The following is an 18,191-nucleotide window of genomic DNA, read 5'->3' on the forward strand; positions in this document are numbered from 1 at the left end:
ACACACACACACACACACACACAGCTGACGGCAGTGAACATCAACAGCGCGTGTCCGTTCGCGTCATATGGCCCGCCGCTCTCTGATTGGCCAGCGCGACTCACCAGACACGACCGCGCTTGTTTTCTGCAGAGAAAGAGCGCATGTGGCAGTGTAGGACTGTAGCGTTCCGCGAAGAGATGATGTGACCAAACAACACATCTGAAAGTGTCTTTTGTTAGCTTAGCGTTTTGCAAAATAGTTTTGAAAAGCACAGACGCGCTGCGGTTAAGACGAGGACACTGCAGGATCAAGGTGGGTTTTCATAGCTGTACTTCCACTGACAACAGTAACGTTACTTGTGTTTTGCTGGGCTATAAGTATTTGTGGCGTAATACCTTGACTCTAGGCATTATTATAACGACTTTTCCCCCATATTAACAATAACGTTTTCGGTTCTCGCAGTGCCAAATGCCAAGACTAGAGGAACGCTGCTGGAGCTGCTCCTGTTCAACCACTGTAAAGACGACGGAGCTGTCAGGCGCCAGCTGGATTGTTTGTAAAACGGGTGAAATGATGTCCATCATAACCTCAGTGCTGAGCCAGTCATACGGCTCTCTGCACAGCCTCCAGTCCGCTAATTTAGTTCGACGGGGGCTTGTATTGTTTATCGTCGGAGTAGTTCTCGCCTTGGTGTTAAACTTACTCCAGGTCCAGAGAAACGTTACGTTGTTCCCAGAGGAAGTGCTGGACACGCTGTTTTCGTCCGCCTGGTGGATTCCCCTCTGCTGTGGCACTGCTGCTGGTAAGTCAGGAACAGTCGGGCTTATATCACATTGTTTCGTTTGCGTCGACAGGACAAAAACCTTCTGCTTGCTGTGGGCCGTTTGTTATCGACATTTTATTACTCATACTGGTGATTTGGGGGCAGTTTTGTTGACTTTGGGCTCTGTCGCTATCGGCTAGTACTGGCCTGGAAACAGCCGGGCATTCGGGGTCATTCTTTGGGGTGCTGCTTTTTCATTGGCTGCGCTCAGAACGGGTGAGCTGCGAGGAGGCACGCCATTGGCTGCTGCGCCGAACACGCCACTTAGCCGAGAAGAGAAACACGGAAGTCGTGTGCAGCAGAAATTGATATAAATTCGGTCACACACAACTCCTCCCCCTGCATTCCTCACAGTCCACACATACCAGTCTACTTCTTTTTCAGTAGAAAATACCTTTTTGTGTACTTGAACCAGAAGTTGTCTACTTTTTTGTTATAAAAAGCAGTCAAACAATACAAATTAGATTCAGACATCAAATGTGATTTTTATTTTATTTTTTCTCACGTTTTTGAAGAATCACTGTTGTTTAAAGCACGTATGTTTTCTTTTTCCTCAGCTGTGGTTGGTCTCTTGTACCCCTGCTTGGACCACCATCTTGGAGAACCGCACAAGTTTAAGCGGGAGTGGGCAAGTGTGATGCGCTGCATTGCTGTTTTTGTGGGCATCAATCACGCCAGTGCTGTATCCTTACCAGGCACTCATTAAACTGCAGCCATTGTGGACCATGAAAACTTGAAAACTGTTTTTAGATTTGTGTTGTTTTAAGGCTGGAATACACCACACAACCTTTCTGAATAGTTTTCAAAAACATTAGGCATCATATAATTTTATTTATTAATTTATATATATATATATATATATATATATATATATATATATACTTGCTGACTTTGTAAATGGTTATAGAGGAAAAACTAGGCTTCATACAGTAAACAGCTGAGGATGTTGTTCCAAACTCATGCATAAAAATGCACATAATTGCTAGGAGATGCTTGATAGATGGAAAAAAAATACATACTCTAACATTTGTATTAAAAACATAAAAGAAAAATTAAATCTGAGTCCGACAAATGTTGACTCATCCAGACTGCATTTTGGGGCAAAAATATGGACTAAAGTCATGTAGTGTATTCCAGCCTTTAGTCAAAAAGATATATTATTACTGGAATTTCCTCAAACGCCAGTAAGCCCTTCAGTTATTATCACACATGATTTCTCAAAACGTTTTTTAACATTTATCTAAAGAAAGTTCTAACCTAGAACTAACTCGTATTTCCCTTAAGTCAAAGTACCTCACAGAAACTGGACTTTGCCAATAATGTGCAGCTTTCACTAACTCTGGCTGCCCTGTCTCTGGGCCTCTGGTGGACGTTTGACCGTTCCAGGAGTGGCTTTGGTCTAGGGCTGACCACTGCTTTTTTAGCCACACTCATTGCTCAGCTGCTGGTCTACAATGGCATCTACCAGTAAGTTGTGACTCACGCATATTGAGACATTGCAGTCGAAAACAGCTTGTCATTTATCATCAATTACCAAGTGACAGCTGAGTCACAGGTTCACTTCTGTATTTATATTACATGCTCAGTCATCAGATAAGAGATTTTTGTAAATGTCTGAATGTCATTTTTCCCTCATAGCTAAGACTTAACAGTAGTTGGATGTCATTAGCAAGTTGTTTCATTGCATTTCTTTTAATGTTTCTCAGGTATACGTCTCCAGACTTCTTGTATGTACGTTCGTGGCTGCCTTGTATATTCTTTTCTGGTGGAGTGACAGTAGGAAACATCGGCCGACAGTTAGCTATGGTAAGCAACTTTTCCCCATGTGTTCTGCTCGCCAAACCCTTTTCCTGTCTTTCATATTCCATGGAATCATTTAAGTACAATAACTCTGTTAGATTACTCACTAGGCCAGATGGCACTATTGTGTTCAAAAACGAAACTTAAATGAGGCACACTTACAGAAGCAAAAGTGAACCTGAATATCCTGGAATGGTTCATCAGCTATTATTCACAACACACTGTGTAAAGGTTTTGCTCCTCTCATAACCAGCCTCAATCTTTTAGGAAACGAATCCGACTTGGAGCCAGATTATTGCACGCAACAATTTGAGTGTGTACAATTTAACACAACTTTAAGCACTATTCAGACAAGATTAGTTTTCTAAACAACATTTGAGATATAGCCGTTAACGTCTGTGATTTCATAAACTGATTCAGACGTGGTTGGGATTCAAGTTTTTAACATCATGAAACGGCAACAATGACAAATATTTGTATTTGATGAAGGACAGAGCTTTATCCAGATTGGACCATAAGTTAGCTGAAAAGTGGTAGACGGTTTGCCTTGTAACTTTTATAGATGTGTGGAAATATTGATGACTTTGTGTAAAACTAGGGATCTACACTGTACTTTTTGCATTTTCTTACAACACACTTAAATTTGACTAGAAATGTGTGAAAATATTGCTTTTCTATCAAGTGCATTCCTTTATAGCGATCCGTTTGTTAACGGTTTCCAGTGCTGTGTTGATTTCCTCACTATCTTGCGTCTGGGCTGAAACCTCATGCCTGGACATCTTAATTAGCTGCTGATTGTAGTCTGAGGCATGTTTGTGCCATCCCCTCCAAGCCTTCTCAGTCAGCTGTGCCTCTTTGTCTTGCTGACATAACCTCCTTCTTTCTCAATAAGGGCGTGAAAGCGGATTACGCTCCTTGTTTTTCATGCTAATGGTCAGAGAGATGGTAAACAAAGTGCTTTACTGGCTCCAAGTGGTGCGTTCTACATGTTGTTCCAGGGTGTTTTTTGTTTCCGAGTTGGCACCAGCTGATTTTGCTCGACCAACTGGGATTAGTGCTCTGCTAGTATTTCTTTCAACTTTCTTTATGAAGTGGCCAGTTAAGAGATGCAAACTAGATTTATCTGTATATACTGAACAGAGACCATTGATATGTGAATTTCTATTTTGTAGTCTTCAGATCACTGTATATTTTAAATATAACTTAATTAAAATTCTGCATCTAATAGTACTAACACTAGTCAAACAATTGCAAAGACCGTATTCGGATTGCCATTTAAACAGTTTGCACTATTCACTGTTTGGATTTGGAGGATTAAATGTTTGCTCTTTTTGGAGACTGGCCAGCTGCCCATGGGTGAGGCATGTGAGACAGTTTTGGCCTATGAGGCTATCATATTTTACAGGGCGCCACATCCACACAAACCCTGTATAATTTGTGCATATACAAGGCTTGTGTCATATAGTGCATACTAATTATAGCCACAATGTTGTAGGGGCCAAGTGGGCTTTAACAGGACCAGCTTCGGCTTTGTGACAAAACCAATTTTGAATTGCTCAAAGCACCATTTTAAATGCAAACCTGGGGTGCTGGAACATATTTAAGTAGTGAGAAAGTAAGCGTGAAAGAGTGCTCTGACTTCCAATTCTTAGTCAGTTGCTGCATTTTAATATTTATTTTTAGGCGTTTTGCACAGTGGTACAGTTTATGGCCTGTTCCCATATTCTGAGGTAATTAGGAGGTGAATGCAAATCAAGTGGTTTCCATTTTTTCCCATCTATTTGGTTATGCTAGATGTGCAAACACTGCATTTACTTACTAACTAACGGACTGTCTTGTTTCTCTACAGGGCTCAACGGAGAAGCCTCATAATGACTAAGTGGGTGTCAGAGGTCATGAAGTGAGCTACAACGAGTGCCAAAACAGAGGGCCTTCAAACTATATTGGGTGTTCCTGGTTTCTGTCCAAGCATAACTTCTGCTCCTAATTTTGCTCCACTTTATAATGATACAAGAAAACAAAGAGCAGGTTGGTTTGAATTGGCCTGGTGTGCCATGAACAGCACCTTTGGACAGCCAAAAGAATCCCCCTAGCATTCATTACTACCATCAGCATTGTCGTTGTTACAGCTCCTTGCATTAGAGTTACTGGTAACGTCAGTCTCCTTATTACCAGGTTGCTGGAGTGCCACAATTGGACTGTACTAAATCATAGCTAATTTCACTTTCAGTGAAGGTGAGCAAGTGAAAAGTAGTGGTGAAACTTTGTGTATACAAATGAGTGTGTGCTGGTCCTATGGATAAGGCCAGGCAAAAAAAAGTTGGTGTTGAAGTGCACAAGAGCGAAATCAAAGGGAAAAAAATGAAGACTGCAAAATACCGAAAATATCCAAAGAGGTCTGTGTACTGTCTATATAGGGTTTGTTGTAGTTTTATTTTTGAAAACGCTCGCAGCACTGCGAGTCTCATACAGACTGACCACCTTGAGTGTTATTTTGAGTACCAGTGAGGTTTGATTTGCCAATCACATTTGTGCCGACTGGTTAGTGTAGTATATTGACTGAATTGATTGTGTTTTTATCATACTTTGTTGCTAACGCAGACCAAAAGTAAAACTAGAAACATTAGTTTTCAAGAAATTAAGTGGCACCTTGAAATAAGAATCAAACATAAGTTAAAACATCAAGGATGCTTCTATTTGTATTAATGTAAACTCACAGAAAAGGTGTAATGAAGTCCATTTAAAGGTTTCTAAATCAAAAGGTTGGAAACTTAGGATAACTAAACGTCCAGAGGACATTTGTACTGCGGCCTCGAAGGTTTGCAATCTGTGATTGCCTTTGTATTATAGCATTAAGTGCTTTTGTCACTTCTTCTCCAGTATAGTAATTTTTCTTTGTACTTTATTCATTGTGTATTGCTTATCACCTGTAGCCGCTTCTATATCTAATATAAGAGGAATCACTGGGCTAGTGTGTAGGTTTGAGGGTCTTGGCAAATGAAGTGCAATCAGTTTCTTTGAGCCTGGTATTCTTTCATATTTATTACTTTTTATAATGTTAAGGTACCCCAGACAACTCATATGCAGTATAGCAACATACCAGCAATAAACGCATTGTTTATATGTATATGTAAAGATGTAATATGACGGCAGACTCATTTTTAAAAGAAGTCGCACACAAAAAGATAATCTTGCAAATGATACCAATGACCATTTCCACTGTTCTGAAAAAAAAACCCCACCATGTTGTTACTAGCAGTAAATTGGAGAAATCAATCAAATGCTGTGTTGTAGTTTGGGAATGTTTTAAAACGGTGATGACGTTGCTCTCTGGAGTAACTGACTCCTCCTTTCAGAACCTCTCTGCTTCAGGGAACGAGAGATGTAAAACTGAATGAAAGCTTTATTTAGAGGGGAGTGAGAAATGCAATAATGTGTTTCTAGGAGTGAGTGTGCATGTGTGTCTTTACCATTTCGTTTATATTGTTGTAGGTTCGATGAATGAAATTCAAATAAAATGGTGTTGAAAAATGGTCTTTGAGTTCTTCATTCACTTTTGTTTTTGTTTGTACGGTATTGTGAATCATAAGCAGTGGTTAGGGTTTAAAATATACATTATACAATGCGTAAAATATATCCATCTTTTTAAAATGGCTTGTAAAGGCTCACTTTTCACCTTGAAAACGTGTCACAAAAAAACAAAAAAAATCTTAACTAAAGTTGCCCAATAATTTCTGGCCCGGACGTCTGTTTTTGTTTTAAGTGCATTGAATGTTAGCTTTTGCATTGTTCCTCACACCACTGAGCAGAGTAACTTATTGAGAATGAAGCAATCTTCAACACATTTTATGTGTGAAACATTACTGACATTCTTGTAGCATTTGACCAATCTAATTATCGAAGTATTTATACCAGCATGTTAAGTATCTTTATACAATAGAATATGTTGTTTCCAGTTATACATTTAGTGTACACAAAAGCAAATACAAACAAATCAAACAAAAAACCCACTGATCTTCATCCTTTGTGATTTCAGTCATCAAACTGATCAGCATGTTTTCCCCAAATAAATCCTTCTCCCTTGCCGTCTCATCATTCACTTCCCCTCGGTTTGGTCCTACGAGGAAGGAGTCATCTGAGACAGCTTCTCCTACCCCCTCATCTATTTATATCAGCAACTAGGATTGACCATACATGTAAATGTGTGTGAAAGCACATACTTGATACAATTTTACTCATCCATTAATTTATATTCTCAGAATTTCTTACACAAAAAAACATAACACATATTCAAATATTCTGTTCTGTGTACACTGTTACTGTTTAACCTACCACATCATCTTCCCTTCAAAGTCAAGAGCAAACATGAGCTGTCCAACTGTATGTTAAATTGATAAAGGATGAATCCTGGTGTGCCATAGAATGCAATGCCGCTTCATGGCAAAGTGTCCTGAACTTGAGATGACGGTGTGTGCATCTTTCAGAGTTATTTAGCACAGGGTGTTTGGTTAAAGTGAACTGGTCTAAGCTGTTGTATGTTCTGATGTATACGGCTGCCCTTCATGTCCTTGTATGTGAAGATAATGCTCCGACTCAGCAGTGGTGCTGCTTGCTGTTATGAGTATCCTCATCGGTGGAACCAAAGTTAACTACTATGTTTATAATTCATTATTATTATTATTGACAAGGATTTACATTTTTTATTTTTGCAGTTATTAAAAATGGATAATTATTTAAGCAAATTACCAACATAATATATACAGAAGAGTAATAATTACACATCATTTGACAAGATAATATATCCCATCTTTTCTACCATTTCAAATGCTCATCATTCTCTCTAGCATATAAGAATACTTGAGATGCAGTCAGACATTATCCAATACAATCAGTAGAGCGAAACATAAATCATAATGCATTACAAAAGGTGGATGTGTGTTAGGAGTGAGGTGCAGGATGTGTGACTGTGGTAGATGCTTTGTCAAATTCATATTCCAACAATAAATTAAGCTGCCCAAGAAAAGTGAAGAAAAAGTGTTGCATTGTGTATTGCAAATACTTGAAATATATTATATATACTGTATAGGCCAGGGGTGCCCAAGCTAGGTCCTGGAGGGCCGGTGTCCTGCAGAGTTTAGCTCCAACCCCAATCAAACACACCTGAACCAGCTAATCAAGCTCTTACTAGACATACTAGAAACTTTGTAGCAGGTGTGTTGAGGCAAGTTGGAGCTAAACTCTGCAGGACGGTTTGGGCACCCCTGGTATAGGCTATATAGGTTAAACTGGCACATTTTGACCCTTCATAGAACGCTTTCATAAATTTGGTTCCAATTCACGTCAGCAGATGACAGTATTGTACGTTTTTCAACAGTACCGCATTACATTACAGAGGGCCCCCTTCTAGTAGCGTGAACGCTGCCTGTTCCTATCAAACTTCAACAGTGACAAGCATGTCATTGTGTATAAGAGATGTCCCTTCACATCTAATACAAAGCCAGATGTTTCAAACGTGATTCTGGACAACTAAAAATGTGGGAATTCTCAACACCAAAATAAAATAGCTTTTAGCAATGTTTGAAGTACATTTCAGCGTTTTTGGTGGTTACAAAAAATCAGCAACACGTGTTGAGTAAAGAAATACAAGCATAAAGAATGTGTGAAGTTGCATCAGAATTGCACTGAACAATACAGATTTTCTGGCGGTGAAAGTGTTGTGCTTATGAATCTGGGCTGAGGTTTGAACCTTGGTCAGAGCAATATACAAAAAATTCTGAGCAAGTTCTTTTCAATAAAAGTTTATATCAACCATTCTGTAGGGCAAAATAAAGGTACACACAAAAGATAAAGAACAACAAAAATCAATGTTTGTGTGTGTTGGTGGATTTTCCATGTGTTTGTATGGAGATGACTTGCAGAGGCTTTAACAGGCGTTGAGGATTTAGATTGCTCTTTGGCCCTGGGTAAGGGCCCCCCCACCGCTCCTCTAATGGAAGATGATTCAGTCGAACGGACGAGAAGACAGAATCGCAATTACCCAGACTTATTGAACTCACCCCTGACATTTCTTTGGCTTCTGACTGAACTAGCACAGAAGTACAAGAGGACAGGGAAGTGGAGAAGAGATTAAGGAGACTGGGGGGATAAAGAAAGAGAGAGAGAGAGAGAAGATAGAATATGTTAATGACAAAAGAGACCAAGACACTAAGAAAATATAGATTACACAGAGTACACAAGCCCTCTTAAAGGTCTTGCACTTGAAAAGATATAATGCAGCCATATAGAAACATGCACAATTTGACAAAAACGGAATAAAAACACAGACAAAATTAATCGCCGCCTTTTTCAACTAACAAAATTATCTTAAATTGGACTACCCGGCTGTGAAATAATTTCTGCCTCAGTCAACACTGTCACTGATTCTAGGGATTGGCGTGTGCATGTTAAGCCACAATGGCAATCTCTCTTCATTCTCTCATTCGGCATCTCTCGCTCAGTGTCTCATCACCGTCTCTGAGGGTAGCAATAAAGAATTGAAGAATTAGACCTAATGGGACACAGACCAGCGACGGTGTTACAGAAGGGTGCAAAAAAAAAAAAAACAGAGCACCATTTCAGTGCAAATTGCTCGCGATGCCATTCAAATGCCAGCCTGGCATTTAAACATGTCTCACCCCTCACATCTGACCAGGACTTCCAATAGCCTTGGTCAGTCTGATTCAGCCCTGCTTGTTCTAATTGGTTTATGGATTCCATGGTTGATCACAAGACAAGAACTCTTATATTAAAGGTGGTGGCAAAGTGCTTTTCAGTAAGGAGGGTCAAGGTCACAGGACTCAACAAGGATTCAATGAAAACAATAATCAACAAGGGTGTAGCTGTCATTATAACAGCACAACCCCATTCCCTTCAGAAAAATATATATATTTCTGCAATTTATCTCATTTAGGATTCACATCCTAGTCTAACAAATGCCAAATGGGTCTCAAAACAAACAAATAAACAAACAAAAAACCTTGTTGGAAAAAACATACTATTGTTATCTGCGAGTATATGAAGGGAATGAGTGAGGACGAAACAGAGGTTAGGTCAGTCATTTATTACGGGGGCACTTTATATCAACAATGTAATTTAATGAAGATTACAACTGATATACTTCAGGCATTGTACAAATGAAAATCAAACATACTTCCCTCTTGTGTGCAGTGGAATGAATTTCACAGTTCTGCGATGGCTGTAGTCAGAAAAGTAAATATCAGGTGGTGACACATGAAGCGTCTGATCCGCACAAATCCTTTACAGTCAAATGAAATACACGTGGCATTACGGTCTGGGATTAACTGTCTGCTGACTGCCGTTAGGCCTGCCACTATTACAGCCTAATCAAGCACATGAAGACACACTCTAATAGTAGGCCTGTGCTGCAAAACCCTGTTGTTCAGGGTCTAATTGACAATGATAAAAATACAGTAAATAAATAAACAAACAAACATATAAAAAATAGGAGAAGGATCAAATAATTGTTTAAATAACTGCATCTACTGTTATTTCAAAATGATAGGGAACAGATTCCATACTGTACATTTCCAATTATATTCCAGCTTTTCAGAAATCAGCTGCATGTGCTGTTACTCAACCTGTAGAAAGGAATATAAAATAAACGTATTGCCATTTTCCTACATGTTAGGACTGAAGTAATACAATATATTTGGTTTTCTTCAGAATACTGCTTTTATCTTCAATTTTATAGTTTGTATTTTTCATTAACAAAAAATGTAAAAAGACATTTAAAGACATTAAACATTTACCTTGAGGTCAGTGGCCTTTGCGTGGCATTCTGTCATGTTATTTTTAGATAAAGAATGTAATTCGATGCCAGAGTTTTTATATTTAGTCATTTGACCTAAATATTTTGCAGGGACATGCACCTTTCAATATGTGTCTCAGAATTTAGGCCCACTCACTCACTGTCGCTCGTCCCAGGCCAGCCTCTCAAATGCCTGTATAGCCTGGGACACATAGAAAATTATGATTTAACTTTCTCGGCATGAGCTGTTAAAAGTTCACACTCCACTTTTGTGATTATTAAACAATATGTAACCAACAAAAGCCACATGCATGAAAAGAAAATGAATACATTCTGTAAAAAAATTAATAAAAAAATAAATATATATATATATATATATTCACGTCTAGTGTTATAATTCCCAAAGAATAGGCTAATTAATCTCAATTATTTAAAAAAAATAATAATACAAAAAATAATAATAACTCACCCAAGAGCAGATCTTTATACAAATAACTAGCCCTTAGCAATTAATTTAGTAAGCCTATACCCATCATATTCAGTCACCCATCGTCATTAAAGTCTGACCTTTAATACATGCAGCAGAAGGAAGGAGAAGCAGGAGGACTAGACTGGACACAATAGTCAAATACAGCGATCACAAGCTTTATTTCTAACCAGTTGGGAGCATACACTCTTAAAAATAAAGGTGCTTCAAAAGGTTCTTCAAGCGATGCCATAGAAGAACCATTTTGGGTTCCACAAAGGACCATTCAGTCAAAGGTTCTTTAAAGAACCATCTCTTTCTTACCTTTTTGTAATCTGAAGAACCTTCTTTTGCCACAAAGGACCTTTTGTGAAACAGAAAGGTTCTTCAGATGTTAAAGGTTCTTTATGGAACCATTTAGACAAAAAGGTTCTTCTATGGCATCGTGAAGCACCTTTATTTTTAAGAGTGTAACTTCCGCATGCGTTATTGAACGTTTATCGGGAGACAGTCACGTTCATTCATACATGAGCTTTCATCTGTTAGTTCAGTTGAGTAATCTTAAATATTTAGAAAATTCAATTTACCTTTATTACAAGTCGAATTTAGACATGATGACGAAAACGATTCCATTTTTCTTCCAAACACTGTGCAGAGATTTCTCCTTTGATTTCTTTTTTGACAAGTGATGTTAAATTTGTGAAGTCAAAGCATAAAGGGATAGGCAGCTTATGTAGCAGAATATTTTCAAATTGAATGAAGAATACGAAGTGCAAAATCAGGGAAGTGGAGATAAATAGATGAATGTGTGAAAGATTGCGAAATAACGCATCCCCCATCACAAAGCAGGAGAGCAGCTGTGGACGGAGCAGGTTCCGGTCGAGTACAGACGCACAAAAGACGACTCCAACTTTCTCAGAGGGGCACTGGAAGGGAAAAAAAAATACCCTAGCTACTCTGAAAATATCTGAGGTAGAAATGTATTCTGCATTCAAAACTTTAAACGTAATCGCAAGAAACATGCTTGGACCTTTGACCGCATATTAGGTCCATGCTTTACCATGATTGGTGGAAGCCTCGTTTCAGGAAGCCCTCTCATCTCAGCTGTGGTCAAAATAAATATCTTAGGGGTTAGGTTAAAGGTGGGGCACGCGACACATGGAATCAGCCTCTTCTCTATATATGCTTACATGCTGAACCTGAAGATATGATTAGTGATGCCATGCCACACACAGAGAATATCCAACCCCATTTCCAAAAAATAGAATAGAATAGAATAAAATAAACAAATAAAAAAGCCAGAAACCTAGATGCAAATTGCACTGTTTAAATTTCGACATGTTAGGCTATAGCCTATCATATCACGTGTTTCTTAACCAGCCCCCTTTTTTCTTTAATACTTGCTTCGTTACATATTAATTCTCCAACTTAAGACCATTTGCTGTTGTGTGCACGGTAACTTGACAGACTGAGCTAGGTGTAACATGCTTATTATGTATTTAGATACGAATTAATTTACAAAACAAGTGACGCTAAAGTGAAGTAAGCAACAAGTGCACAGTGAGGTGGAAGTGAGAAAAGTGTTTAGAGGCAAGTGATTATTGTGGACGTCAAGCGCCACACTTGTCGCGAGGGTCGTAAACAATCACAAGCACGTGAAACAGGTGCCAACGAAATGTAAAGCATCTAGACTCCCGCGAAGAAACCAGGATAACGCCCTGTGACCCACCCAGGGTGTTCAGACATCGGTACAGGGCCAGGCGCTGTCTAATGTAACTTATTGTTTCTTATTGTTTTCTGTGGGTATACCCATTTATAAGGCTCCCTCTTCTCATGCTGCTGTTATTTATTTATTTATTTTATTTATTTTTTTCTAAATAGGGATGTAAATCCTTAACCCTACTGAAGTGTATTGCAACCACACGGTGTTTAATAGTAGCCTAATTGCCAAAAGTAGATGTCCCAGCACTTGAAGGGTGCATATACATCATTTACATTTATATTCAGAGAGGGACCAACATTAACTCTGTGTGTGTGTGTGTGTGTGTGTGTGTGTATATATATATATATATAAGTCGCTATATATATATAAGCTCTGCTTTTTGAACAGAATATAGCACCGTGCATTGGAAAACATTAGCAAAGCGGGCGAATCATCTCCCGAGTAATCAAAGCTTATTCTACAAATTTTGAGGGACATTTTAAGTATATATTTTTAACTTGATTATGTTTATTATAAGATAAATTATTAATATGATAAAACCGCTAATAATTATTTGAGCTGTTATTTAGCAAGATCCCAAGAATTACGAAATATATGAAAGAAAATTGGAGAATAATTTATTTAAATGGCATATAGCCTATTTATAATATTAATCAAATTGACTGCTTTTGTCAAATGAACTGGAAATGAGAACATGAAATGGCACTAGTTATTATTAACGAATTCTGGTCCCATGTTACAATGTCAAGTTGGTAGACATAATCTCAACAGAAATTCAGAATTAAGTAAGCATTAAACGTGTTTTTGTTAGCTTAAAGAAATCAACCCTCAGTAATGTTTACAACACGAGATACGCATATTTAAAAGAAGTACAATTTTGAATTAATAGGAAAAACAAAAACAATTTCTACTTTTTAATCTCGTACCAATTCTAACTAAATCACTTCAAAATCAGATTACTTTAGTATATTCAGTGCAAACATGCTAACTTCGTTTTAGTAAAATGAAAGTAAGAACAAACTGGTCATAACACAAAGTGAACATTTGAGTAACATCTGTCCCTAACACAGACTACAACTGAACAACATTTAAATGGCATAAAATGAACAATTTGGAACATAGACAGTGAAAGAAGTTTACGCATGGATGTAGCCTTCATTCATGGATTCCTGCAGGGTTTAACTAAATAAAATGCATAATATTGCGCATACATATTTTTACAAAATTAAAAAAATAATTAATATCATTCAATGATTCTAGTTTTTCATTTGAAATGAATCAATTTATCTAAATACAACTTACTTAGTCCAGATCAAACATGAAGAAATTATATTTCTAACAATTCGTAACAGACAAGGGTTTTTTCACTTTCTTAAAAGTTTCTGACAACTGGGCACAAACCAGTTTGAAAAAATGCGTTTTATCCGTGATGTTAATGAAATATAATGTGGGCTGACACGTTTGAGAGGCACTGTAAATGCGAGTTTTCACGGAGAGAAAATGCTTGGTATTTGTGAAAGTGAAAATGCACCTGTGGCATTTTCATCTTGCAGTAGAAAAGCCAACCGACATTACACGTATAAAAATATTTTAAGCAGCATCAATTAACTTTTTACCTGAGTTGGGGGAAAAAAGGTCTTTAAGCAAAACAGTTTTGTTTCTATGCACTGAAATCTTCAAGGTGGGATGACTGGAGAGAGATACAAGGCTAAAGCTTTGACTGTCAATGAAGCCATTTTCTCCAAAAAGGGTCTCAAGATGGGAGCAGCATTCAATTAACTTGATCCCATCTAAAGAGCCTTAATTAGGTTTGTGGAGGACGCCACATGCACGGTGGGTCAGGGACAGCGAGACTGTGTCGACTGAAAGGAGACTTATTTACGCCAGGACGATCAGACGCTTTAGAATTAAAAGCATTAAAACCTATCAACTCAAAGCGTTTTCAAAGTGTCCACTCTGCTAGGATCCGGACCCCAACAGTTCCCTGGCTTTGATGGAGGGATCTGGATTTAAAACAAGAAGCATCAGTCATGCATTTAGACCAATACCCACAGAGGTATTGGTTTCACTTTTGGTACTGGACCAAATATTGGGCGATGGATTACAGGCATATTGCTAAAATAATTTCTGGTGCGGTCACTTCAGTCGCGTTTGTCAGATATGGAGTCCTACGAGACGAAGACAATATTCCAATCGTAACATATAAAGAGCTTTACAAATATTTGGGAAGAAAAAAGATATTTGTGTGTAACATCGAAAATAGCTTCCTCGTGAATTGCAGATCCTAGAGTGGTGGTTGGCTGGGTTGGATCCTGCCCTGCATGGTGTCAGGACTCATATCGCCGGCGTGCTTTGACTGACCGTGTTAGTATGATAGTTTGTGTGTCTTTGAAAGCCAGACGGTGAGAGAGAGGGGGGGTGTTATCCTTTACATCAGGCGCGCGCGCACACACACACACACACCAGCGCGTCCATTCACAAATCGAGTCTGCGCGTCAGCACCTATTGTATAGTGACTGAGCCAGTGGCATATACTGTTTGTTAGAGCACGAGAGTCCAAAGACAACACACAGAGGGTCAAACACTACCTAAACTGGTACAATACATCGATTCAAATAAAACTCTGCTCTATATGCTGACTCCATCATATATTGATAGGCCTCATCACCTCGACATTTTCCTATCGACATGTCTGTTCGGAGATTTTAACACAAACCGGAAACCAAAGCATTTTACGGGGTTTACCTATCTGTATTTCCTCTGAATCTGTGCCTGTGTTTACACATTTATGCATGAATATTAGCTATATAACATTTATACATTTTTAATCAAATTACCGACGCTCTCGCTGGCACTGACCTGCTTAATTGACGGGTGTTGATTGGAAAACACTTTTGCCTTCTAGTGTGATCAATTTGTGCATGGTCCTCTTTACAAACAAGCAAATGCTGCATAGACTATTCATATTGCATAACTAAAAGAATATTTTAAATGAATATTTAGAAAATGGTTTCGTTTACCTAATGTAGATCGAATGAATTGTGCTATGAACGTTATTTTGTTCGTCTATATAAATAGATAATAAATAAATAAAGATGAAAACATGAATGAAACTCTTTGCAGAAGTATAGCCTATCTCTAACATATCACCAAAGCTTACTTTAAACAATGTAAACAGAGAAATATCTTTGATTACCTAAGAACCAAAGTTATCGATTAACCACAGTCAACAAAAATGTCAGCGAGAATCAGTTTACAAACAAGACTGAATGTTATTCTACCTAATTGACACCTCCCATACCCTGTGTCCTTAATATTTTCCTTTCTGCTCCACTTGTGGACGGTTTTTAGGTGCAAAGCCAATATAATTTTTTTAGAAATATACTGCCTTATGTAGAAAATATTTAATTTCCTTTAAGTGCTCAGGAAGAGGTATAGAGTTGCCAACCAAACCTCAATGTTTTGTCTGTGGGCATAACGGCGCAGTGAAATGCAAAGCTCATCAAAATCTTTGATGAATAAGGCAAAGTAAATGAAGTGTCCCCAGGGTGAGCTACATTCTGGAGAACAACATGCAGACAAGATGCGCACGTGAACATTCACGGCTGACACGTCACAGACAACACAAAAAACGGAAAGACTGATGTCATATCAATGCAAATAAAGTATGGCCTTAATCCTATGCATAGGGTTTCGTTAGTGGTCCAGTGCAATTATGGTTACCTTAAAGCACTAAGTCCTTACAAGAGCCACTATAGTGTGAAATTAACGTGATATGAAAAACGGCATGAGCCTGCCTGAAATGGCATCACATGATAATGTAATCCATCATATTTGATGTAGTAGGACATAAAGTTGAATATTCAAGATTTACCCTTAAATAGATGCACTTTAGAAATATATTTATTATAGATGATTCATTCTTTTTGCTGTTATAACAGCCTCTTAACTGTTTCTTATGGGAAGGGACGCCTCATATTGGTTAGTGGCATCACAGAATACATACAGTAGAGGATGAAGCAGCTGAAGTGGAGGGTAAATGAGGAGACAGGGATGCTTCATTTATGGAACATCATTGATCTAATGCATTGCTGTTTTATTTTAATCACCTAAGTTCTGGCTCCTACAATGCTAATAATGCTGGCATGATGTAGCCTAACTGTTGTGATATGCATGTCTGATAATGAATCGATTCTACGAGCAAGAAACAAATAATTGCGCAAAATGCAATTCGCGCTTATGCCAGAGCGAGCGTTTCAGGCCAAAAGAGAAACAGTGATAGAGGGCAGGCCATGGCGCTTGCGATCTGTCAACCGCTCTATTGTCTTTCACCTTTCACCCATTCCGCGCATGGAGTCTAGGGTGAATGTCTTGCGGGTGATTAAAATCGTTCTAAAAGAATGCCCCGTTGTGATTAAAGCCAAAGCATCCTTGAAGACCCTTAGATTAGAGCCGTGTCGATTCCACTCTTGAGAAAGGCTGTACAACAGGCTCGGGGGGTCTCCATCACGCAACAATAGGCCATCAGTATGAACGTAGCCAATATAAAAACATGACTAAATAATATTTTTGATCCACAGTTTATTCCCCCCAACAAGAGAGCTAAATTATGCTCACAGTAAAACAACATTACCCACAATGAAAAGCAAATATATATGCATATATATTCGGACTGTAAATTTTAAAAACAATATTTTGTTATTAAAATTTGGAAAATCAGAAAGGTGTAATAATAAAAACATGCCTTGTATATTGGCATTGGTTAGATAGATAATATGCACCAATTTGAAAAGAGGCTGCACGCTCTTGGCTCGCCACAAAAACTTTATAATGAGAACTGCAATCACAGAAGGCCTCTTGAGAAACCTCTTCAGTTAGAAAAGCTATACATTCTGCACTTTCATTGAGAGAAGCTAACATCTATACCGGCAACTCAAACAGGGTGATGTCTTTACAAACGTTACACTAAGGGCATTAGGGTCACTGTTAGTGTTGATTTCGATGTGCTATACACTGTAAATGTCACAGTCAGTGTAGCCCAATGCCTATAGGCTCCTTAGGCGCTATTCATAGACATAACGACTCTAGGCTGCCTGATTGAGAATAAAGATAAATTAAATGAATCCGAATCACATGATGTGCTCGATGCATTTGCTGCTCCGCGGTACCTGGAGAGCGCGAGACAGTAACCGTATCTGCAATAGGCTACAATGATTCAGCCGTTGCCAGAGTGCCTAGGCTGTGGTTAAAGCGTATGAACGAATGAAAAATAAGTTCTACTATTTCATTTTTGGCGCGACTATACTTAGATTGATAATCTTTGAAATACCAGGTTATGTTTAAAGAGCCATAGGCACCTGTCCAAAGAAATCAGCATCCAATCACCATTACGTGTAAATACTGCGTACTCATGATTCTGTAATAAGAATGCCGAAAATCCTTATCGCTGTAAATCATGTCAAATTGAATGATATTGCTCTGAATATTGAGAAACTCGAATTTCTCCTGCTGCTTTTCACAAAAACTGTCATCACACATCAAGAAAACAGTAATGGTTATTATGGCTTGGGAACACCAAGCACACCGTTAC

The 18,191-nt window shown here is 38.3% G+C and overlaps 1 protein-coding gene across 1 annotated transcript; it reads left to right on the forward strand.

Annotated features, from left to right (window-relative positions):
* The first annotated feature begins 86 nt into the window (after positions 1-86).
* LOC107598709 (insulin-induced gene 1 protein) lies at positions 87-6,138 on the forward strand. Its single transcript, XM_016290115.1, has 6 exons — positions 87-294; positions 445-784; positions 1,363-1,487; positions 2,106-2,272; positions 2,512-2,611; positions 4,455-6,138. Exons 2-6 carry the CDS (start codon positions 451-453, stop codon positions 4,482-4,484), a joined length of 756 nt encoding a protein of 251 aa, XP_016145601.1. The 5' UTR covers positions 87-294; positions 445-450; the 3' UTR covers positions 4,485-6,138.
* The last annotated feature ends 12,053 nt before the right edge of the window (positions 6,139-18,191 follow it).

The sequence above is a fragment of the Sinocyclocheilus grahami genome, unplaced genomic scaffold, assembly GCF_001515645.1.
Source record: "Sinocyclocheilus grahami isolate Dianchi unplaced genomic scaffold, SAMN03320097.WGS_v1.1 scaffold254.1, whole genome shotgun sequence".
Lineage (NCBI taxonomy): Eukaryota > Metazoa > Chordata > Actinopteri > Cypriniformes > Cyprinidae > Sinocyclocheilus > Sinocyclocheilus grahami.

What these genes read in the sequence shown, in the direction of transcription:
- LOC107598709 (XM_016290115.1), top strand. Translation starts at nt 451, where the DNA reads ATGCCAAGACTAGAGGAACGCTGCTGGAGCTGCTCCTGTTCAACCACT. An exon ending in CTGCTGTGGCACTGCTGCTG is followed by an intron (nt 785 to 1,362) that starts GTAAGTCAGGAA and finishes CTTTTTCCTCAG; the next exon opens with CTGTGGTTGGTCTCTTGTAC. An exon ending in GCATCAATCACGCCAGTGCT is followed by an intron (nt 1,488 to 2,105) that starts GTATCCTTACCA and finishes AGTACCTCACAG; the next exon opens with AAACTGGACTTTGCCAATAA.